Genomic DNA, 24,126 nt, shown 5'->3' with positions numbered 1-24,126 from the left:
TGAATTTTTTTTAAATCTGGATTTTGTTTTGTACTCGTTATGTATTAGCTTCTTACAAACTGCAATGTCTTGAGCCAGAGTTTTTTTTCTTAATCATGTCATCTCTTGAACAGCAAGAGTCAAGGAGTTGGGCAATGGTCCTGATCATTCGCCAGTGAGTTTCTCATGTCAAAATCTCAGGAAGGTGAAACATGGTCTCTTCACATCCTGACAGATATGAAGATGTCCAAGGCATATGCTTGATGACTGGGGTGACAGTGGTCTGATATTTACCTCACCAGTCAACTCAAGGAGCTGAGCAAGAATGTTGGGCTGTGTGAATGTGTGGCCTCCTTCCCGTTTTATTTGCTGCTCTCAACAGTAATAGAATTTCAAAATTCAGTTTTATTGTTTGCCAGTCCAAAGGTTGATAACAGTTTAGCGTAGACAAGGATAGCCTCTTGAAACCAATTGTTCAAACTATTTAATGGAGACTACAGGATGCAAGGTGTTGAGGGCAGGGAACTTCTCTCTGCTCTGTGCCATTTAGGAATTGCCACAATAATTAGCACAAATTTGAGTGGCAAAGAAAACCATGATCACAATTGAAAGAAGCTGGTCTGTGTGAAGTAATTTTTTTATTTCTTCTTTCTAGAGCCAACTGTAAGTGTGGTACAAGGCAGTCAGGCAATTGGGCCAAGCTGCAGCCAGAACCCCTATGACCTGCCGAAGAACAGTCACATCCCAAGTCACTATGACCTGCTGCCAGTGAGGCACATTCCTGGGGACAAACAGCACCAGCCCCTCACAGAATGACCCCCCCCCCCCCCCCCCCCCCCCAAGTCTGTGGCTGGAAGAAACCGTGGCAGAGAAGACATTTTTTTGCCATAAGACATGCTGAAATTCAAAGATGACTTGAAAACAAATTTTGATCATGGTTCATCCTGGCAATCAGTCAACCTCAGGGGACTTTCTGCATGAAGTGAAGGGAGAACATTTAACTTAATCAAATCAAAGTAAGAAGGACCTATTTTGGGTATCAGGAAATGATCACCAGTAAACTAAACAGCAAGAAATACAATGTTGTAACTAGTTTCATTATTGGGGAAGGGAAGAACAAAATGTGGCAAATGTTGCTTTCATTTTACTTTTTAAAGATTTAATTGTCACCCAAGTGTAATAACCTCAAACCAGGTTGTTTACGAGGATTGGTAACGTGTGGCCACAATTAAGTGAACAGTCTGGTTCTGAACTTTAATTCCATCAGATGTATTCCCAAAAGAACTGCACAGTCAAATAACTTAAGATAGTGAGAGGGGGATGAAAGGGACGGTTCCACCTGCATTTTTTATGGGTTCAAAGTATTATAAATGGTTCTTGAGCTGGATTTGTAATAAGGCAAGAGTCAATTAAAACTCTTGGAAACTAAGTAAAATATAGTAGGCAAGCCTTTGAGGTTTGAAGATATCTGAGAACTCAATTTAAATTCCAGACTTTAATATTCATGCTTGGATATCCCATGAGGTTGCATTTGCCTGTCAGATGCGACTGTGAGCTACACCAAGATCACACTTTCTGAGAAATTAATCAAGGAACAGATATCACAAAGCTAGTCCTGAGGAGGTGAAGTGCCAACCGTATCACAATATTGAAGACATCGGTTTTCAATAAACATGAGAATCCTCACATTGGTTTTCACACTGTAATGAATAATGCCCAGAAGCTTTGCATTGGAGGTCACTAAATTCTTGACAATTATGGATAGCAGTTCTAAGCTCCATGATAAACCCTACAACATCTGAGCCATCAAGAACACAAGAGTATCTGGGGCTGATCAAATGCTTTATCCACAGCTACCATTCCATTTCCCATGGTGGTTGCTTTCAATGCCATTGACAGGAGGCAGACCAGCCTTTGGGGTGGAGACGCAAAGAAAAAGACCACAATTCGAACAACAATGAGAATAAATGGAATGTTTTGTAAAATAGAAGATGATATCAAATCAGTTCTGGATGTTAAAAAGATTGAGGCTGTAATACCAACCCAGCAGCTGTTGCACATCAACGTTCTTTGGTAAGCAATTTTTGCTTCAAACAATGCAATAATTCTGTAGGTAGAAAGATTTGCAGATTGACCCTGACATCAATAGTATTGTTCAAGTGGAGCACTAGCATGGGGAATCTCTGTTTAGAGGTAAAAAAAAATTCAACCAATGAGGAAAAAACAGATTTCACGCTGCCCGATAGTAAAAATAGTTCATAGGCGCTTGAAACAAATTTCTTATCCAAAACATTTAAAGTATACATTGCAAGGTTTGTGTTTTTAATGAATTAGTAATTATTTTGATGAGGTTATTATCATGTATGTTGTACAATGTACAGAATTTTTTCTGCAGTAGGAAGACAAGATACTCCAACTTCAATAGTAAACATTTAATAAGTTTCAAAACACAGAATTGGTTAGTTAGTGTTCACCGTGAAAGTTTCTTGTAGGGAAAATTGTCAAATGGAGTAAAAGAAACTTTAGACTGGTCTGCATTTAGTTATTGTTCAGAGAAATTATCCGCGTTACAGAACATTAAAGCACCAGCTTCGTGTTGGACTTAATTTTCACCATGTAAATTATCCGTATTACAGAACATTAAAGCACCAGCTTCGTGTTGGACTTAATTTTCACCATGTCTAATTGTCAAGTGGAAACCAATTTAGATTCTTAAAACTTTACACCTGGACCCAATTTTTGAACAGTCTAAACACTAAGAGCAAAACCAAAGGAATTAATAATTCCTCCAAAATCCAAGAATAAAGTTAGTGGACGAGAAACAAAGTCCAGGATTAAATATAGAAAATCCCATATTATTGCGACCAGGGAATTATTATTTATATAAAACAGCAGAGATTTGATTATTGAATGTTATTTTGATTAGAAGCTAGGAGAAATGGTGTGGTTTATGTGCAGGGTAGGGTAACTGTCGAAAGCACCTGGTTGTGCAGTAAGAGCAGACACTAAAACATTGTCGATTCCTGTTCAATTGTTTATATTCGTTATAATTTCTGACTTAGAAAGGAAGCAAGGAATTATGGGGTTAAAGTAGCTGCCATGTCAGATGTTGAAAGTAGTAATTTAGCAGTGTAGAAGTGTAGGGTTTAGCTGTGCAAGAAAGCAATCTTCAAGAAGCAGTCTGGTTTCCAGTTTGGAAGTCAGCCCAACACATCAGGGCTGCATTGGGTAGAAAACCAACCAAAATCATTTAGAAGAGGAAAAAAAAGACATTAGAATATCAGAGCCACTCCAACATCTCTGCATGTTAATGTTCCAATTTGTTTGAAAGCTTTTGTTTGGGGGGGGGGGGAAATCAATAATTTGCTATCCAAGGATTTAACAAACCTGTTCTTTTTCAGTTAAAATTGAAGAGCAAATTCATTAGTGGATTTTGTGCCCAATATACAGTGGTGTGAAAAGATCTATACACCTGAACAGCTTTCAACATGCTACTGTTTGAATATACTAAAATACAGGTATAGGTGAATACTTCATCTATTTCCCTTTGGCCATCTGCACTCACATTGCGGTCAGAGACCAATTCGATCAGTAGTTCTGCTCCATGGCACATCATCTGCAGGCAATTCACCATCTTTTAATTGCCAGTCATATATTTGCTGTTATCACATTAAAAATGTTATTTTCAGCAAAATTATTATTTTATGCCTTTTAATTCGTAATTAGTTTTTTTTAAATTTCTTTGGAAGTGCTCAACATGCAAGGCATCAGTGGTGGAGACAAAATCAAATCTATTCACACAAACTCCTCTCAGTTGTGACATTGTCCACAATCTGTATTAAATCTGGAGATTACTTGCCGTCCCACTATTTGGAAGGGAGCACCTCTAGTTTATTCAAAATAGTGATTAACCAGTAGCATGAGGGAGATGAGTTTATTGTCATCTGCACAAGTCTAATGTACAGATGCAGCAAAATTCTTACTTGCTGCAGCCACACAGGTTCAACACAGCAACTACTATTCTATAAATTACCATAATATGCAAAGACAAAAGGATTGAGGGATAAAGCTGCAATTTGTGCAAGATGGAAAAAAAAAAACATTTCAATAGAGTGTCAAATCTTTTTGGTGGGCCAGAAGTAGTGTATGGTTAGGGTAGTGTGGAGAGGTTCAAGAACCTGATTGCTGTTGGGGGTGGAGGGGAATCAACTTGGAGGCTTCTGTACTCTGTCAGATTGCGACCAGGGTGATGGGGATCCTTTATCATGGTGGCTGTCCCATCAATGATGATCAAATGCATAGTACCTCAACCTCCCTTTTCGAAGGTCCACAATAAGATTCTGCTGATATTGAACGAGATTGTTATTCAGGCACCACACAACCGGCTTCTCAATCTCTATCCTGTATTCTGACATCCAGATATTCAGCACAGCAGTGGTGTTGTCCGTGAATTTACAGGCTGCATTGGAACCAAACTTAATAGCACAACCAAGTGTAGAGGGAATAGAGAGGAAACCAAGTACATAGCCTTGAGCTGCCTGTGTTAATGGTCAGCAAGGAGGAGGTGATGTTGCCATTGGAGTCTACCACTGGGAAGTCAAGGGTCCACTTGCAAAGGGACAAACAGTCCCACATCCCAGAGTTTGACCATTAGCTTTGCTGGTATGGAGGTGTTAAACACCAGGGGCTTGTGAGGGTGTTTCATTGTTACCCCTTTCAAAGAAAGCGTAGAAGGCATCGAGCTTGTCTGGAAGAGATGGTTGTATTACATTGCAGACAAATAATCTGATATCTGGCCCTTCAAACCTGTCCTATCATATTCTTTAGGGATAAAATCTCCTCTCCCGACAGTATACAACACCAAAACCAAAGTGGCCTTGACCCACAGCACTTGATCCCTTTCTTAGGAAAGGCATTTAAAATTGCGCTCAGCACTCATTATAACAGCAAATCTCAGCAACTCCTGGAAAACTAGAAATTGGCTCCTAGACAACACCACTTGAATACACGAAAGCCCAACTCATCAGTAAAGTTAGAGCCAGTCAGCCTAAAACCAACTGAAATCAGCAGTGGGAGAAGTAGATCCATGAAGTTAGTCGTGTATTTGTTAGGCGGCGCCCAACTAAAACTTTGTTGATCTTAAAAGATCAAAAGTCAACAGGAGTTCTGTCATGAGGCTCATTAATAGATTCCTTGCTTTCCCGGACACTTCCACTGCAGTTTAGAGGGTACGTCAACATGATAAGAAATTCAAAGCTGAAACCTCCATAACTGGCCAGAATGGCAAATGGAGTTCAAGTTCCAAAGCTGGAAAGTGTTTTTTTGGAGAAGTTGGGGAGCCAATTAAACAAGGTAGAGGGAGATGCATAGAAAAACAGGAAAAGATTCCTGAATATAGCAGAACAAGATATTTAAGTCAGCATTTTGGACACAAAGAACTGTATGAAGTACCAATTATGACACAACTAGAAGGTCACACGCCATTCTGGTTACAGCACCAGAGGATTTAATAGCATTAAAGATACAAGAACAGTTAGGAGATATTGGATTAACTAGAAGTGGCTGGAGAAATATGACAAACATACAGATTTATGGAAAAGGTAGTTGGCAACTGTTCCTTATAGGTCAGGTGTCTAAAGCTAGAGGGTATACAGCAAAGGTTAACAGAGGATTGGAGGAAGTTTTTTTTTCCCCCACCCAGAAAGAAAATGTTTGGTGGATGCAAGTAGTTTCACAACATTTAAGTGTTTTCATGAGTATTCAAATCACCAAGGTGCAGTCTTTGGCATGGATGTGGTGGGCCAAAGGGTCTGCTTTTGTGATGTACAACTCCATATTATCTGGGCTGGAGTATTGTGAGAGGAAAGATCAGCTGTGCTGGTTATTTTCTTTGGAACATATACTGATTAAGGATAGAGACCAAATAAACAGGAAGGACATTTCTCTTGGTGAGAAGATTAAAAAGCAGGATGTTAGAGTTTACAAGCAAAGTTCTTAAACTTAGGATATTTGGAATGGCCCAAAAAGAGCAAAAAACCTTGTATTTTAAATGCATCTTGTTGACCCCTTGAAGAGTTGTAACCCAAGGCTGAGGATCAAGATCATGTACACATCTTTGCCATTTATTTCTAGGATTCTATGTCAGACTGTGCATTAATCCTACCGGAACATTAGTGGTACAGAGGCACATGCCAGGACTCAGCAGAAGCAGCTTACTTGTATGAGCTCTGATTCAGGCCTTGGTCAGTTACAACCTTTAGAAGACTGACAACATATTCTGGAAAACAAAATTCATGGCATCATCTGGCAACTCCGGGTTTAGAATGAGATTTGATCCCGACAGCCCAGTCCTGCAAATAGAAGCACCAGTTTGTCTTAATAAACAAAACAAATTCCCCTACATTTCATTTTAATCAAGATTTAAATGCACATAATATATTTTAAACTGTTATAAACCAAAAATTTGGAAAACAATCATACATCAAATACACAGAAGTAACTTACAAAACATTCAATACCAAGAAACATGACAAAGAAAACAGGACAAACCAGTGAGAGTAGTTGGAGAAATGCCGTCGGTGTGGTTAACACTTCATGAACATTCCCTTTCTTGTACAGCATGTATATCTCGTGAAGCACCTACAAGAGTAAGGCCCAAGGGTATGATTCCCTTGGCCCTCTTGCTACCACCACTTAAACCTGCATTCTACATGATAAATTTTTTTTACACCATTTGTGAATATTATAAATGGTGGATGAAATTAACAGTAATTTGCTTTTAACGACAATGTAATACATTTAAAATAATTGTCATATTAATCAGCAAATTTTGAATTACAAAAAGGAACAAACTGCAAGCATTACATAGGTCCAATATACCAAGGCCCAGGGAATGGTGAATTAATGTGTTCAGATGTTTTGACAGCATTGCATCTTTGGTTTGTTTTCAGTAGTTGGAGGCATGTGAATGGGGACCACGTTATTACTTGGTGACATGTCATTTTCACGCTTGTCTGATATTTGCTTCTGAGACACAATACGATATATTTCTGTAAAGACAAAATTATTAAAATCTTTTCAAATGAATGTTTTTGTGGAAATTTGCTCACTTTACCAAGTGTAGCATTAGCAAGGAACTGTACCTAGCTTTTACTCCCTCTAAGATAGCAGAGATTATTCAAACAGTTGTCAATTTTAACAAAGTTATTAAAAAGCAAATATAACAATCTCATTAACCAAAGCTTTTAAACATCTTGTAAAAAAAATAAATAATTGGAGAACCAGCTCGCAATCAAATGAAAAAAAGCCCAGCAGTTCAAATCTGAAAATCAGATTGAAGGAAGTAACTTTTTGTTTTAAACAGGAAGCCTCCAGTGACACCACAGGAGAAAGAACAAACTATGAACTCCAGGAAACTAACAGCCCTGCCAATGGTCTGCAGAGAGGGAGTGAAGGCCTTTCTCATTACCAGTCCCATTTTAAATTTAAAATAAAAAATGTTTTAAATTTGAACTTGCAGCACGGTGACAGGACCCTTCAGCCAAGTCCACGCCGCCCAATTTACCCTGCACCCCGGCACATTTTGAATCTCCGGGGAGATGTACAAACTCCTGACAGACCGAGCAGAATTTGAACCCCAGTCCCGATCACTGCCGCTGTAGCCGCCCCTTTGCCAAGTGTTTTATGGCGTGGCACTGAACTGAATGTGGTAACCTGTTGGGAACATATCTTACCCTCAATCCGAAGATGGTCACTGCTTTGCAATAAAATTAATTCAAAATTATTTCTGGCAAGCAGCTGCTAAATACCGTTGGGTACAACGTCAGTCAGGAGGATGCTCCCGAAGAATGACTAAGTTTAAATTATTTTCAATTATGTCTTGACAAAATAGTGAAAGTAAAATCTTCATGAATTTGGTTTATGCAGAAAAGTGTAAGAAAATTCCAAGATCCAAACCATAAATGTTTAAACATTAAAAGACCATTATGGTCCCATAAATCAACTAAAGGAAACGGGTTCTAAACGTGCTTATTGTTTCTCTTCCTGTCTCCTCACTTCCTGTCTCCTCAAGCAGTTTTGACATTGTTCACTAGAAAAGTGCAGCACAGGAAGTAATGGTACGAGAAAATCTCAGTATCGCCCAAACTCAGTGAAATTTATAGATTGAAAAAAAATAATGGAAATCAAAAAGCATCAGAAAATACTGCATTGAAACACTAGTTACTTGAAGGATTCTACTAAACACTGGCTGGCACGAGATGACTGCCTAATGGATCAACAATTGCTACATTTTGCTTGAGTAAATTAACAGATGCAACAACATTCATCTCACCTATATTTATTGATGGCTGAAATATCACCCAAGGACCTGCAGCTTTCTCCCTAGCATCCCACAGCCAATTTATCATTTCTATTGACGATATTCTATAGTTTTGCTTTGTTAATTAGTGTTTAAGAGGATGCAAGGTTCAACACTGGGTGGTGACCATCTTACCACTTGCACTGGGGTCTGACCCAAATAAGAAAATGAAGCTGTCTAAAGTCGACACGATTTCTACACGATACGAGCTTAATCAAAAAACCATGGATCCACCAGTGAAGTCACCTGCCCAAGGACTAATGTGGTTAGATGGAGCATTGATGTTAAGGTAGATTTAAAATTTTTTTTACCTATCCTGTGGTTTTTCTGGGCTGGGTGAGGTCAGAGCCATCTGGAAACTCCTTCCAGTAATAACGCTCCATATTGCTTGCAACACAATGAGATTTTAAAACATCTATTGCATGTATCAAGAGAAACAGAAGTGGAGATTCATTGCTTTTCTCGTTGGAGCTGAAAACAACAGCTGTTGGCACCTTCCAGATGGCATTGCTACAAGATCAGAAATGAGTGGCCTCCATTGCCACCCACATAACAGAGGGAACTAACTTCAAAAGGCTTATGGTATGCTGGCCTTCATTCATTGGGGGACTGAGTTCAACAGCGTTGTAGCTCTATAAAAGTCTGGTTAGTCCACATGGAATATTGTGTTCAGTTCTGGTCACCTCATTACAGGAAAAAATGTAGAAGCTATGGAGAGGTTGCAAAGGAGATGCATCAGGATGTTGCCTGGATTGGAGAAGGCATCTTATGAGCAGCAAGGTTAGCAAAGCTAGGGCTTTTCTCTTTGGAGTGTAAAAGGATGAGAGGTGACTTAGAGATTTTCAAGATTATAAAAGGGATAGATAGGATGGTTAACAAGCACCCTTATCCTGGAGTGACAGTTGCAAACACCAGAGGATATTGGTACAAAATAAGGGGAGGTATGTTTATAGAGTTTTTTTTGTACGCAGTAGTGGGTGCCTGGAATGCTTTGTCAGGGGAGTGGTGGAGACTGGTACAAAAGGGACACCTGAAAGACTCTTAGACAGGCACGTGGATACAAAGAAAGTAGAGATTTATGGGTGTGAGTTAAGGAAAGTTTAGATTGTGTCGGTTTATATAGGTTGGTACAACATCATGGGCCAAAGGGCCTGTACGAGGCTGTAACATTTTATCTTCTAAATAGGAGAGCAAATCGGTATAAATACTACCACAAAGCCTTACTCAGGTGTGGCCACTGGATTTTATTTATTTCTCTCTCTCTCTAGGGGACACACATACTGTCGGACTTTGATCCAAAGAGATGACCAAAACAGATCTACATACCTGTGAGAATTGTTTGGAAAGCTGTCTCCACATTGGTAGAGTCCAAAGCTGAAGTTTCTATAAAAGACAAGCCGTTTTTCTCTGGAATAAAAAGCATTCAATCAGCTTTGGCAAAAAAGTGGATCCTTCTTTTACTTGCAGCTTGTGTGCAGGTCCAGGCAGAGGGGAGATCATCAGGCTCTTATCAGTGACTGATGTGGATGCTGAGATCATTCTCCTCAGTGACTGGCAACCAAGACTCTCCCACTTTCCTGGCCTTCACTCAAATGACTGCAACCACCGAGTGATAAGGGCCTTTTCTGTTATAGTGAATAGTGCCCCAAATTGACAATGACAAGCTCCAACTTACACTTTATATTGACTGTGAGGAACTATAGCAGAGAATCTCCATTGCTCAATCTTACTTTTCAAGCCTATTCCAGCCACTTAAACACATCCCAACTAATTACACCAAAATTAACCTACAAGCCCATATGTTTTAGCGGGTGGGAGAAAACCCATGTAGATGCAGGGAGAACATACAAACCCTTTACAGACAGCATTGGATTTGAATCTAGGTTCCTGGCGCTATAGTAGCGTTGCTAGCTGTTCCCAGTTTGTTAGTTTTGTCATTTAGTAAATTCAACTGCATTTAAATCAAAACCATATACAAACAACAGACTCCCTGCATGTAAAGCTTTGGGCAATGAGTGGAAAACTTTAGACTGACCCAGGATCAAAAAGATTCTGCCCGAGTTGCACCAATGAACTCTCCAGCCAGCATTCAACTTCGAATGAGGCAGGAGCAGTGTTTGAGGGATGGGACAGAATTTGATATCAAGCTTTGAAATACAGAATTTATAATCTGCAGACCAGTCTTCTTCCCTCAGCCCCAGAATGATGTCCCTCACCAGAAAACCCTATGATTAGTTGGAAGAATCAATTTTACAAAGTCAGTTATTAAACAGATGGTCCTAGAATACAAACCTGCAAAGGCCTTGGCCTCGTCTGTGGGTACAGCTCGGAGATGACGCAGGTCACTTTTGTTCCCCACCAACATGATGACTATATTATTGTCCGCATGGTCCCTTAGCTCCTTCAACCACCTCTCTACATTCTCGTACGTTAGGTGTTTGGCAATATCATAAACCAGCAACGCACCAACAGCTCCACGGTAATATCTAATGTCAACAAATGCATCATCAGTTCATTAATCCTAACTAAAGAGGCCTCAATCGAAATGCTGTACATTTAAATGAGTATAATGTGCTCATTTGTACCTGAACTAAAACATGATCTTAATTATTTATTTGGATCCATGTTTTGTGTACATTCCAGAATGACCTAATTTTTCACCAAGTTAGAGACAAATAAATACAATTGATCTGACATGCATATAACATTATTCTCCCACCCAGCTCATTCCTCCACACCAGGGAAGAGTTGGGCCAAAGTGGCTGTTTCATTCTAATACAACTCTACTCCAACATCCAGGCTGCTTACCCCTGGCCCTGTCACGGTAGATCTGTTTGACCCTTAAACCCACAAAAACACTATCTCTAAAACAGAGAGAGGGCATTTCTGAACAAAGAATTTCTTGACAACAAAGAACGCAAACTTACGCTGATGTGATAGCTCGATATCTCTCCTGACCAGCTGTGTCCCAAATTTGGGCTTTAATGGTCTTCCCATCCACCTGGATGCTTCTTGTTGCAAATTCCACCCCAATTGTGCTCTTGCTTTCCAGGTTAAACTCATTTCGTGTAAAACGTGACAAGAGGTTACTTTTTCCAACTCCCGAATCACCAATTAGGACAACTGCAGAGGTGAAACAATAAGAAAGCAGTCAACTGCAGGGCACCAAAACGTTGAAAAGGCAAATAAAAATAATTCATTGCTTCATAGACTCAGAAGCCCCACCTTCAACAGCAGTCAGTCCAGAGGGAACACCCTTTATTCTGCTCATGTGTTAATGTTTAAAATATGTAAAGCTAACAAATATTTCAGCCAGTCCCATTTACCATCATGCACTTCAGTTCTTTGAACACAACTCAAAAGTTATGAAAAAGAAACTATGTTCACCACAGGCACTCCTGAGTAGGATACCCCACATTAAATAGTAGGCCTTTTCACACCACGGGTGAGTAGTGACCCTACTTGGACCCAGATAAAATTTCCAGGAAAGAAGGACCTCCCAGACCTTTCACACCACAGTCCAAATTCCCTGGAATTTGCCCTCTCTGATAATTGGTGGGGGGGGGATCCCACCCCCAGCAATGACACATTACTCATGAGGCTACTCTAACCAGAGTTCTCAGGAGCTCAGAATTGGACCTTTATGGTCGTTTCCCATTGTTAACTCAAAACAACCTTCACTAAGTGTGAACTGGATACAGGGTGTTTATTTAATCATCACATTTACATGCGTTTTTAAAGCATTTCTTTATCTAGTTCTCCAATCAGTGTTGAATTAAATTCAGTTTTGGTGATATGGTCCAAACGTTTAATGAGACACACCCCCCTCACCTGTCTGTTATCCCCCCCCCCCCCCCCCCAACTTCAGGACCGCTTCAGCACGTGGCGACGGTGGCACGATGCCAACCTTGTTACCCATAATTCCTCATGCATCTGTAACCGCTCTGGGAAATGCAGTGCAGTTCCAGATGAGTGGGGGATTATGGGTAACAATGGCTGCTGCAAAGTCCTGGAGCGGCCCCAAAACGACAACAGGATTTCTGTGGTATGATTCTTTATTTTATTCACCTATGTGTCACAGCACCTCAAGTGCTGACGTCATGGCACTTCTCCTGCTTGGCTATTTGCCTTTTCACAATGCTGGGAAAATTATCCAGGTCCACGGCCCTACCCGGGTAATTTTCCTGGGCCAACATTTTCATACCGCTGGTTTACAGGGAGAGTTCCCGGAAAAATTTCCCAGGAATCCCCATTTTACATGGCAGAGTGAAAAGGCCTAATGGGTACCTGTCAGAGCAGGAAATCAAACCTCACAGCAGTGTTCCTATGAAGTAGGACCTCATCATTACAAACTTGTCATTGTCAAAGCAGAAGTCATTATTTAGCAGAAAGTGGAACTATGACCAAGCCCCAGATTACATTGTCACAATGTTATAGCAAATTCCTTCTTCGTTCGTGACACTCTTGGACTCCAATCGCAGGCTCTGAATTTAGGAGCCAAGACTGTTGCTCAGTTCTGCCTTAAGAATTTGAGGCTGTAATTTCAAACATTTGACCCATACAAAATTGATGTTACAGACCCACCCTGCCAAGCTTTAAATTTCAGTCATGAAAGATACTCTTGCATAATGTGGAGAAAAGAGAAATCCATCATATTTAACTCAGTGTTGTAATTACAAAATGATGCATTCTCTTAAGCAAACCAACCACATCCACGCATGAAACCCTAGGGGCTGAGAGGAAATTACATTTACACATTGCCTTTGCAACAGGCCAACATGCAATTGTTTTTACTTCCTATCAATTGGGAGATGTTATGACAATGAAATAGTTACAGGCATTATACCAGCAACACAAGCTCAGCTGTGGAAGTGCACCATTGGTGGAGAGTTCGGAGGACAAGCCAGGCTGCTGCAGGATTCATTGCCATGTTGATTGCAGCAGTGGGTCACGTTATATCCAACTTCGCATTAATTCGGGGTTTCACTGTATATATTGTAGCTATTTTGAAGTGGATATATCTATCATATTAGATGGATAGTTTGGAAATAAAGTATGCAGAAAGTCTCGAATTTGCAAATACCTAAAAAATTGATTGAAAGACATGAAGCAGTCTCCTCCAAATAGTTCTGAAGAGATCATTACTCCTTTAGTTTTCCATATTGAAAACACCATCAATTGTCTCTTTACAAATCACAGTTCAAACTTGTCACATGCACAGAGCTCAAGCTGGACATTTGCAGCAGGAAATGATGTTGACAACAGTATAGAACATTACAGCACAGAAACAGGCTCTTCGGCCCCTCTAGTCTATGCCAAATTATTTTCCTGCCAATATGGTGGGTCTTTTTCAAAGTTTGAATGAATACAACTGAAAGTCTCACAGGACCAAAACAACATTTCACACTTTTCCAACAATAGTGAACAGATTTCATCCATGTGCACAAATGATGCACACTGAGAGAAGACCCAAACAATCTGTGTTCATTTATGAATGCCATCACCCCCAAGAAACCCATCCTCAAATTTCTGTTAGTAAGTACAAGGACAGAGACAGTTATCTGCTGATTTCAATCTTGCCTGTTAGCAGGATTGTGAAGTCAACAACAATACTAGCAGTAAAGTGAGGTGTTTTAACATCTGCATGTGGCAAGATCTCCCACAAAGTAACTGGACAAATAAGTAACATGTTGTACATGACAGGTGAAGGACAAACTCTGGTCAGACATTTAGAAAGATGTCCCACCATCTGGCCAGGACCCATGATATCAGGTGAACCCTCAGTTTAATGTCTCACTTCGGGGAAAAAAAAGCACAAAATTCACTTCAGCGTACATGTCAGATCAAGCTTCTGAAGTCAATCGATCAACCTGACTTAGGTGCAAGTATTATAACTGGGCTATTTACAAATGACAAAAGTTGGTGCTTTTGTTGGAAAACATTTACTCTATTAAGTGCACAATTTCTATTGAACCACTCCTTTTGGTTAAAAAAAACTGCTTGGCATTTCTATGACCCTTTCACCAACTCAGTTTCAAAGCAGTTGTTTGTTGTAGGAAATACAGCTGCAAATTTGCAGAGCAAGTTAACTACAAACAGGGAAACGATGAGATCATCAGTTTTAATAATGCTGGAGCAAGGATAAACAGTGGCCAGGAACTGAAGTAAGCCTTTACAGACAGCCAACAAGTGGAAAGGGAGTCGGCTTTAACATTTTAACTAAACCATTCTTGATACTTTCAAGAAGTCTTCCTTTCTATGTACTGATTGCCTCCCCTTTACCACAGTTAACAGAGTTCTCCAGGTCTCTCATTTTCTGCACTTCTGCTCCCACTGTTTTTCTCCTAGCCTTCATTGCTGGACAGATGGAATTTAAGAGCAGGGAAGTTGTGCTGCAACTGTACAAGGTTCTGGTGAGGTCGCATCTGGAGAACTGCGTGCAGTTCTGGTCTCCTTACTTGAGGAAGGATGGACTGGCTTTGGAAGCGGTGCAGAGGAGGTTCACCAGGTTGATTCCAGAGATGAGGGGGCTAGCCTATGAGGAGAGCTCGAGTCATCTGGGACTGTACTCGCTGGAATTTAGAAGAATGAGAGGGGTTCTTATAGAAACATACAAAATAAAAGGCATAAATATGATAGAGGTGGTCAAGTTGTTTCTATTGGTGGGGAAGACCATAACTAGGGGACATAACCACAAGATTCAAGGTAGTAGAGTTAGGACAGAGATGAGGAGGAACTACTTTTCCCCAGAGGGTAGTGAATCTGTGGAATTCCCTGCCCATTGAAGAGTGGAGGTGACCTCAGTAAATATATTTAAGACAAAATTAGATAGAATTTTTACATAGTAAGGAAATTAAGGGATATGAGGAAAAGGCAGGTAGGTGAAGATGAGCAGCCATGATCTCGTTGAATGGCAGAGACAGCTGCTCCCTTGTACTCATCTGCATTCAACAGATCATTCTCCACAATTTCCATCTACTTCAAAAGGATTCCACCACTTAAAACTTTGAAATGACTATTCATGAGAATCCCTAATCCACATTGCTATCTCCAACCTTTCTACATAAAGGAGTTGCATTTCCTGTTCTTTTACCTCCTTCCTTCCGCTTACCCAAGTAAACAGTCCTTCAGTCAAAGCAGCAATTTATTTATATTATCCCCAGTTTAATGCTTTGCATTGAGTGCACATAACGTGGTCTCCTCCGCATCAAGGAAGTGAACAGCAAATTGGGTGCCCGCTTTGCAAAGTTCCTCTAATGTGTTCGCAAAGGTGAGCCTGAGCTTCCAGCAAAGTGTAATTAAAGTTGACCACACTGCTCCCATTCTGCCTATTACATCATTGGAATGGCATCAGAACCAACACCCAAAATAAGCATGAGTAGCACCTCCTCTTCCGTCAGGACATGTTGCAGCCCTCGTCTCAATACTGACGCTAACAATTTCAGAGTCAAATCTTCTCTCTCTCCACAAATGTTTACTGGATTGTTCAGTTTTAATTTATTTTCTGCGTTCAAATGGCTGTCTTGTTAAATAAAGGTGAGCTCAATAACTCTGGTCTGCACCTCAGACATTCCCTCTATTCTCCACATCCTTGCCCTTCCATCCTTTTTAGTTCTCCAGTTCATAACCTGAAATAATTTCTCCCCCATGGATGCTGCTCAACCTGAGTTTTGGCATTTTTGTTACAAGATTTACTCCTTAAACGTACACATTTGACATTTTACAGATTCACTTCCAGTTCTCTAAGCATTTATGTGTAAACTTGTTTAACTTGCTTCCCGTCCAATCAGATACATAGTGAACATTTTGTTTGAAATTCCAAACAGCTAACACCAGAAAAAATTCTGGCTATTTATACAACTTCAGTGTCAGCATTGTTCTGTACCTGATTCTGAATTATCTGATCGATCGTGTATTTAGTACTAAGCAAAAAGAGGAGCATCTGGTTCAGTGACAAGATAGCAAGGAAAGGGAAAGCTTTTTGTTGATTCAGACCATCAGAACAAAATCCAGCATTAGATCAGAGAAGCATAACATTGCCTGCACCCTTTCACAGGAGGTTGCTTCTTCAATAGAAATATAAAGGTAAATACAAGCATTGGCAAAGAGATTGAATTCAAGATGGCACACACAGAAGGGTTACACTGAACCATACCAGAAAGACAGTCATTTAGAAGTCTTTACACCAAACCTTAGAAGAAGAGATGAGAGCGGACGGACAGTAGATACCTGACAAGGAGGAAAAGTCAAGTAGATGAACAGAATCAGGCTACAAATTAGCCATGACCTCTAGATTCTGGGTGTGGTTAATTTATTGCCCAATAGAGACAAACCAAGAAATTATAGAATAACAAACTCAACATCAGAGAAACAGGAACAGGGTCCACTTGCATCTGATGAAGCATGGGCATTGGGGATAGTCAACATGGGCATTGGGGATAGTCAACATGGGCATTGGGGATAGTCAACATGGGCATTGGGGATAGTCAACATGGGCATTGGGGATAGTCAACATGGGCATTGGGGATAGTCAACATGGGCATTGGGGATAGTCAACATGGGCATTGGGGATAGTCAACATGGGCATTGGGGATAGTCAACATGGGCATTGGGGATAGTCAACATGGGCATTGGGGATAGTCAACATGGGCATTGGGGATAGTCAACATGGGCATTGGGGATAGTCAACATGGGCATTGGGGATAGTCAACATGGGCATTGGGGATAGTCAACATGGGCATTGGGGATAGTCAACATGGGCATTGGGGATAGTCAACATGGGCATTGGGGATAGTCAACATGGGCATTGGGGATAGTCAACATGGGCATTGGGGATAGTCAACATGGGCATTGGGGATAGTCAACATGGGCATTGGGGATAGTCAACATGGGCATTGGGGATAGTCAACATGGGCATTGGGGATAGTCAACATGGGCATTGGGGATAGTCAACATGGGCATTGGGGATAGTCAACATGGGCATTGGGGATAGTCAACATGGGCATTGGGGATAGTCAACATGGGCATTGGGGATAGTCAACATGGGCATTGGGGATAGTCAACATGGGCATTGGGGATAGTCAACATGGGCATTGGGGATAGTCAACATGGGCATTGGGGATAGTCAACATGGGCATTGGGGATAGTCAACATGGGCATTGGGGATAGTCAACATGGGCATTGGGGATAGTCAACATGGGCATTGGGGATAGTCAACATGGGCATTGGGGATAGTCAACATGGGCATTGGGGATAGTCAACATGGGCATTGGGGATAGTCAACATGGGCATTGGGGATAGTCAACATGGGCATTGGGGATAGTCAACATGGGCATTGGGGATAGTCAACATGGGCATTGGGGATAGTCAACATGGGCATTGGGGATAGTCAACATGGGCATTGGGGATAGTCAACATGGGCATTGGGGATAGTCAACATGGGCATTGGGGATAGTCAACATGGGCATTGGGGATAGTCAACATGGGCATTGGGGATAGTCAACATGGGCATTGGGGATAGTCAACATGGGCATTGGGGATAGTCAACATGGGCATTGGGGATAGTCAACATGGGCATTGGGGATAGTCAACATGGGCATTGGGGATAGTCAACATGGGCATTGGGGATAGTCAACATGGGCATTGGGGATAGTCAACATGGGCATTGGGGATAGTCAACATGGCAGACCCTATCATACAAACCTAATTGAGTTTTTGGGGTTTACAACAGTAATTGGTGAGGGGAGGGCAAGGGATGGGGGAGCTTTAGTGAATAAAAACAAATGCTGGGGGAGCTCAACCAGTCTCACAACTTCCATAGAATGTAAAGCTATATTACCAAAATTTTAGGCCTGAGCCCTTCTCAAGGGGTAAGCAAAGAACAGGAAGGTGCAAGAATAAAGAGACTGAAGACTGGCTGAGATGGAGTCCAGATCAACAAAAGGTGTTAATTGAACCAAGAAGAGGTGAGAATTGAATTTGGCTCTGTGAAAGGAGAGAGGGAAACAGAGCTAGGAGAAAGGCAACAGGGAGAAGGGGGTGGGGTTTAACAGAAAGTGGAGGTCAATGTTAATGTCATCCGGCTGGAGGGTGCCCAGACAGAAGATGAGGTGTTGTTCCACCAATGATCTGTATCTGGCAGTGCACGAGACCATGGACAGACATGTCAGCAAGGGAAAGGGATGGAGAATTGAAGTGGGTGGCTGACAGAGCTGAGGTGCTCAACAAAGCGATCTCCCAGTCTCTCCGATGTAGAAGAGACCACAACTGGAACAGCAGATGCAGTAGATGACACCCCTGCAGATTCACAAGTGAAATGTTGCTTCACTTGGAAGGACCCCGACTGGTGGTGAGGGAGGAGGTTTGGGCACAAGTGGAGCATCTCCTGTGGTCACAGGGGTAGGTGCCCAGGGGACAATTGGTGGGGAGGGAGGAGTGGACAAGGGAGCCACAGAGGGGTGACTGAGGAGGGCGAGGGGGGAATATGCAGCTAGTTATGCTGATGCAGAAGATTAAAGCACATGGGATCCATGGTGAATTGGATTCACAATTGACATGGCCACAGAAGAACTAGTGGTGGAGTCTTCTTCTGACTGGACATGTGTGTCCAGTGATGTTCCACAATGATCAATCCTGAGACCACTGTGAAATATATACAGAAACACACAATTTGGATGAAAATGTAGGTGCATTAATCAGTATATTCACAGATGTCAAAAACTAAGTTGTGGAGAGCAATTTAGAATGTCAAAGGATTCAGCAAAAAAAGTTTAGAAATATGGGCAGAAATGGCCAATGAGGTTTAATCCAGGCAAGCCCCAAGTTGTCACACTTTGGGAGATCAATTGCAAGAGGAAAGTATGCAGTATATGGGTACCCTGAGGGTACTGATGTAGAGATGTCAGAGTGCATTCATTGATCCCTGACAGTGGGAACACAAGTAGACAGGTTGGAAAAGAAGGCATATGGTATGCTTGGCTTCACTGGACAGGGCATCAAGTATAAAAGACAAGTAGTCCTGTAGCAGCTACATCAAATTTTAGTTAAGCAGCATTAGGAATTATTGTGTGCAATTCTAGTTGCCACATTAAAGGTTGTAGAGACTTTGGAGGGGATGCATCATAGGAACTCTAGGACATTGCCTAGATGAGAGAACATCAAGTAGAGCTTGGACAAACTTTTGATTGTTTTCTCTGGAGAACTGGAGGGAAATTTATAAAATGAGGAGGCTCGTGGGTGGATATCTCTTTCCAAGGGTGGAAAATATAGGAGATACAACATTAAACTTCTCCACACCCGCCCCACCCCCCCCCCCCACCCACCCCCATAATTTATTTGGAGATTTACAAGGCATCCATTTACATTGTGCTTTACTACACTTCCCCCAACGAGCTCATAAAAGGCAAGCAACTTCCTTCATCATTTGGAAAGCATCATATATGAAGTGATTTGAAGAACGCGTCAAGCGAAGACATCATACAGCGACAAAACTCAGCGGCCAATTGCACAAAAGGAAAGGTTAAATTTGCTCATGTGACAATTTAATCTAAGGTCATAACCAACGCATTAAAGACAGCTGATTCTCAATGGATAGATTTAAAACCCATTGAGCTATTTAGACTAATCAGATCAATGTGAACGTGAAAATGGTTTCAATACTTAAAGAATGTTCAACAAATTTGTTGAACAAGACAACAGACCTCAAATATTTTTCTTAAAGCAAAGAATACTGATGAGTGACCTGACAGATTTTGAGACTTGTAGATATGGCAAAGTCAAAAAATTTTTACTCATTACAAGGGTATCAAAACAAAAGGGCATAGGTTTAAGCCAAGGGGAACATTATTATTATTATTACATAGTGGTTAATATCTGGAAGTCACTGCCAGAGGTGGTGGTGGAATCAGATAGTTACTACGTTTAAGAGACTTTTAGACAGACTAGGCAAGGGATAGAGGATGCAGATGTAATGCAGGCATTTGGGATTAGTGTGGATGGGCAAAAAGATCATGGGCATCAAAGGCAAAAGGTTCATTTCTGTACATCATTCTGTGACTAGGAAAACCAGAGTTGCACACAATATTCTGGACAGTGTAAACAGTAACTGAAGTAAAACAGTTTTTCCCCACAGGCCATCAGTCTCCTGAATTCCCAGAACATTGTGCACAGAGAACCTTGGTACCAGGGACTCTTACAATACACGTCTTAACATTTTGTGTTTAACTTCTATTTTAATATATTAATGTAAATATGCTTTGTGGTCCTGGAGAAATGCTATCTCCTCTTTGCCATGTGAGCATAGAATGAGTGATAAAGGTAACTTGACATGGGTAGATGGGTCGACGATTCATGTCAGAACCTTCTAATCAAGATCAAAGTGGGACGGAGCAATACCAACCATATCAAAGGGTGGAAATGGCTGGGGAGGCCCAAGAGGGTATTGGACAGAAGGCAGGAGCAGTGGAAAGGCAGGTAGAGGGGTAGATTGGAGTAGTCAAAAGATGGAAACAGCAGAAGCTGACAGTGGTGGAAGGGGATATTGATAATTAGATTTAAGGATAAAGCTCAGGTGTGGAAATACCTTTTTTTCCCAACTTATCCACTTCTACACAAGCTAGTCCTATTTGCCTGCACACAGCCAATACCCTCCAAACATTTCTTACCCATGTACTTATCCAAATGTCTTTTAAATGTTACAACTAAACCCACCGCTTCTGGCAGTTTATCCCACACACCCACCACCCTTTGTGTGAAAAAGGTGTCTCTCAGATTCCCTTTATACTTTTCCCCTCTCACCTCAAATCTCTCCCCCCCCCCTCTAGTTTAGATTCCCCTAATTTAGGGAATAAACTAGCTTTATTCTAGGCCCCTTATGTTACAAACCCTCCCCCCCACCCCTTCACTTCCTACACTCCAGGAAGATAAGACCCAGTGTATCCAGCATCACAAGCTGATATTACGCTTGATTCTTCATCCAAATTTTTAACATACTTCATGCAAGAAAAAATAACCCATTTTCTCCTGCTCTGTTTTCTGTCAGATAATCAATTTTCACTTCAAATAAGATGATCCAAATACCGTGCCCCTTATTTTAATGATCTACAGGTTAAATAAGGGTGCTCAAATATCTACACTAAATAATTTCAAACCCAGAGACTAAACTCCAACACCAGTGAACACTAATGTTTTTTTAATTTAAAAAACACAGGAATCCCGCAATATTGCCTTAAGGAAAAAAGTGTCATTTACACTGAACCAAACAAAGCTACCATAATTCTGGGTCAGTATGTCATTTTACACAGCAAACCGGCAATCCTGGAGGAAAAGAGGCAGGACGTGTAAAACAGCTTCAGCATCAGGTGTCACATAAAATTCCATATTTGATGGCATGTTTGGCACACTTTTTTCCTCTTTCCCCCCAAAAAAAAGCTCAAAAATATTCCCCCGGTCTATATGCGAAGGTGAAATTATGGCTATTGGGGAGGTGGGATCAATGTGGGGGCTGATAGCAGGCTGTCAGTCTCCGCACTGGTCACTGTTGTGTTGAGAAAGCATCAGATCCATGAGAGATGAGTCTGCGCTCAAGGGTTTGCAATCAAACATTATTTTTATTAATGCACAATACGAGAGCGTGGGAAAATTGAAGCAGGAATAAAACACATGCAGTTTATAAAAGAGCGTGGCAAAATACGTGCACAATTTAATAAAACAATTTATAAAGAGCATGGGAAAATCTACTGCAAGTACTGATCTTGAGCAGTGGATTTCAAACTTTTCCTTTCCACTCACATACCTCCTTAAGTAATCCCTTACTAATCATCGCTATCTATCGTTAGGAGCTGGTGATGGGCTGACGGGGGGAACAGGGCGGTGGGCTTCAGTCTGTTCAAACTGAGGACAAACCCTCAGACCAGCTTGTTCACAGCACAAGGTGACCAGAGACATCTGGCGACAGCTGAGACGAGGGTGGTGGGATCAGTGTGGGGGCTGGCCTTTCATCACAATACCACTCCCTAACACTAATCTCCTCTCCCTTAATATCTGAAGGTCTGTCAGTGACTGTCTTGAATACATTCAGTCACTGAGAATTCACATCCTTCTTCCATAGAGTTCCAGAATCAGTACCCTTTGATACATTTTTAAATCTTATTCATGAATGATAAAGCCCTATTTTGAAAGGCCAACAGCCACCCCACATCTGTCCTGTCAAAACCATGAATTATGTATTTATGAATTAAATCATCTCTCATTCTCCTCCCAGCAACACATCAGTGCTTCACCCATCTAACGAAAAGGTGAGTCTAGTTGAGGATGAATCACTATTTCAACACCAGCTCATTAAATCTCCAGCTCAGACTTTTGCATTTATGGGAGCAAGTTCCTGCCTTGTGAGCCTGATTTTTTTTAAAAAACCTTCGCAGATCAATCTGGCAGATCTAGTGTCAAATCAGTGATCAGTCCTGGGAATGATACCTTACAGAGTTGGTGCGAGACCCAGCCACAGTGATTGTCCCAGCCATCTCCATGAGAACCCCACAGCAACAGAGAGCAGGCAGAGTGAAAGGGGCAGTAGTATTATTAAAAAGATTTTTCCTGTTGTCCTACTTGCACGTTTTGTTCAAGTTTTAAATGCTTACCCATAAATACACTAAAATGTTACACCAACACATCCTTTCCCATCATTTTACCAGAATGCCGGATCACAGCTTTTTAAACAGATGGCATCCCAGCACTGTAACTAGCTCTGCTGATGGTAAAAAGCCAGGACAGGAATGACCCCCAATTCTGTGACTGTGTTTTTTTTAAATATATACAGCAGGTGTAGCGTAAAAATGCCATAAAATCCCGGAACGAAGTGGCTGTGTAAAAAGTAATGGAGTGAAGCGCAGGGTCAATGATCCAGTGACGAACTGTCCCAGAGAGGTCACCCCCTCCCCACACCCCGGACGGGGCCCGGTCACCCCCTCCCCACACCCCGGACGGGGCCCGGTCACCCCCTCCCCACACCCCGGACGGGGCCCGGTCACCCCCTCCCCACACCCCGGACGGGGCCCGGTCACCCCCTCCCCACACCCCGGACGGGGCCCGGTCACCCCCTCCCCACACCCCGGACGGGGCCCGGTCACCCCTCCCCACACCCCGGACGGGGCCCGGTCACCCCCTCCCCACACCCCGGACGGGGCCCGGTCACCCCCTCCCCACACCCCGGACGGGGCCCGGTCACCTCCTCCCCACACCCCGGACGGGGCCCGGTCACCCCCTCCCCACACCCCGGACGGGGCCCGGTCACCCCCTCCCCACACCCCGGACGGGGCCCGGTCACCCCTCCCCACCCTCAGACCGACAGCCTGCTCGACGCCGAGGAGGCCGGGTGTTGTCCGGGCCTGAGAACCCTCCCCGGGTCGAGGGTCGAGGCGCCGACACCCACCTTTGAACAAGTAATCGTACTCGTCGTCCCGCGTCCCCATTTCTGTCGGCCAAGGAATAAATGATCAGAGCAGCGACCGAACCCTGCGCTTCCCCTTCCGGGCCAAAGTTCACTTAAAGGCTCTGGATCGAGGCGTTGGTTCGGTAATGGCCTGACGTCACGGCTAGGCGGGAATGTTACTGACGTCAAACGTGATTGGCCAATCACGCTATCAATCACTCCTCAGCCGGCTCAGAGGCGAAAGCGGGCTCCTGCGCCCCCTAGCGTTGCTCTGTGGGGACTGACAGATTTCAGGTTCATTGTCAAGAGAACACATATTACATACGACCATGAGGTTTTTGTTCTTATTCCAGCTGCGAGG

At 42.2% G+C, this 24,126-nt stretch overlaps 2 protein-coding genes across 3 annotated transcripts in view; one reads left to right on the top strand and one right to left on the bottom strand.

Annotated features, from left to right (window-relative positions):
• The window catches only part of megf11 (multiple EGF-like-domains 11), a 270,916-nt gene extending 263,884 nt beyond the window's left edge, over positions 1 to 7,032 (top strand). For both annotated transcript variants that reach the window (XM_069910932.1, XM_069910933.1), the window contains one exon: positions 635 to 7,032. In XM_069910932.1, coding sequence (XP_069767033.1) covers positions 635 to 795 — 161 coding nt within the window. In that variant the 3' untranslated portion in view covers positions 796 to 7,032. The remainder of the gene's footprint in view (positions 1 to 634) is intronic.
• On the bottom strand, positions 2,397 to 23,879 carry rab11a (RAB11a, member RAS oncogene family). Its single transcript, XM_069910934.1, has 5 exons — positions 23,766 to 23,879; positions 11,266 to 11,461; positions 10,631 to 10,824; positions 9,665 to 9,745; positions 2,397 to 7,028 (listed from the first exon to the last, which is right to left on the bottom strand). Exons 1-5 carry the CDS (start codon positions 23,803 to 23,805, stop codon positions 6,889 to 6,891), a joined length of 651 nt encoding a protein of 216 aa, XP_069767035.1. The 5' UTR covers positions 23,806 to 23,879; the 3' UTR covers positions 2,397 to 6,888.
• Positions 23,880 to 24,126: the final 247 nt, after the last annotated feature.

The sequence above is a fragment of the Narcine bancroftii genome, chromosome 14, assembly GCF_036971445.1.
Source record: "Narcine bancroftii isolate sNarBan1 chromosome 14, sNarBan1.hap1, whole genome shotgun sequence".
NCBI classification, from domain to species: Eukaryota; Metazoa; Chordata; class Chondrichthyes; order Torpediniformes; family Narcinidae; genus Narcine; species Narcine bancroftii.
The sequence above is the reverse complement of the archived record's forward strand: the minus strand, read 5'-3'. Positions and strand labels throughout refer to the sequence as shown.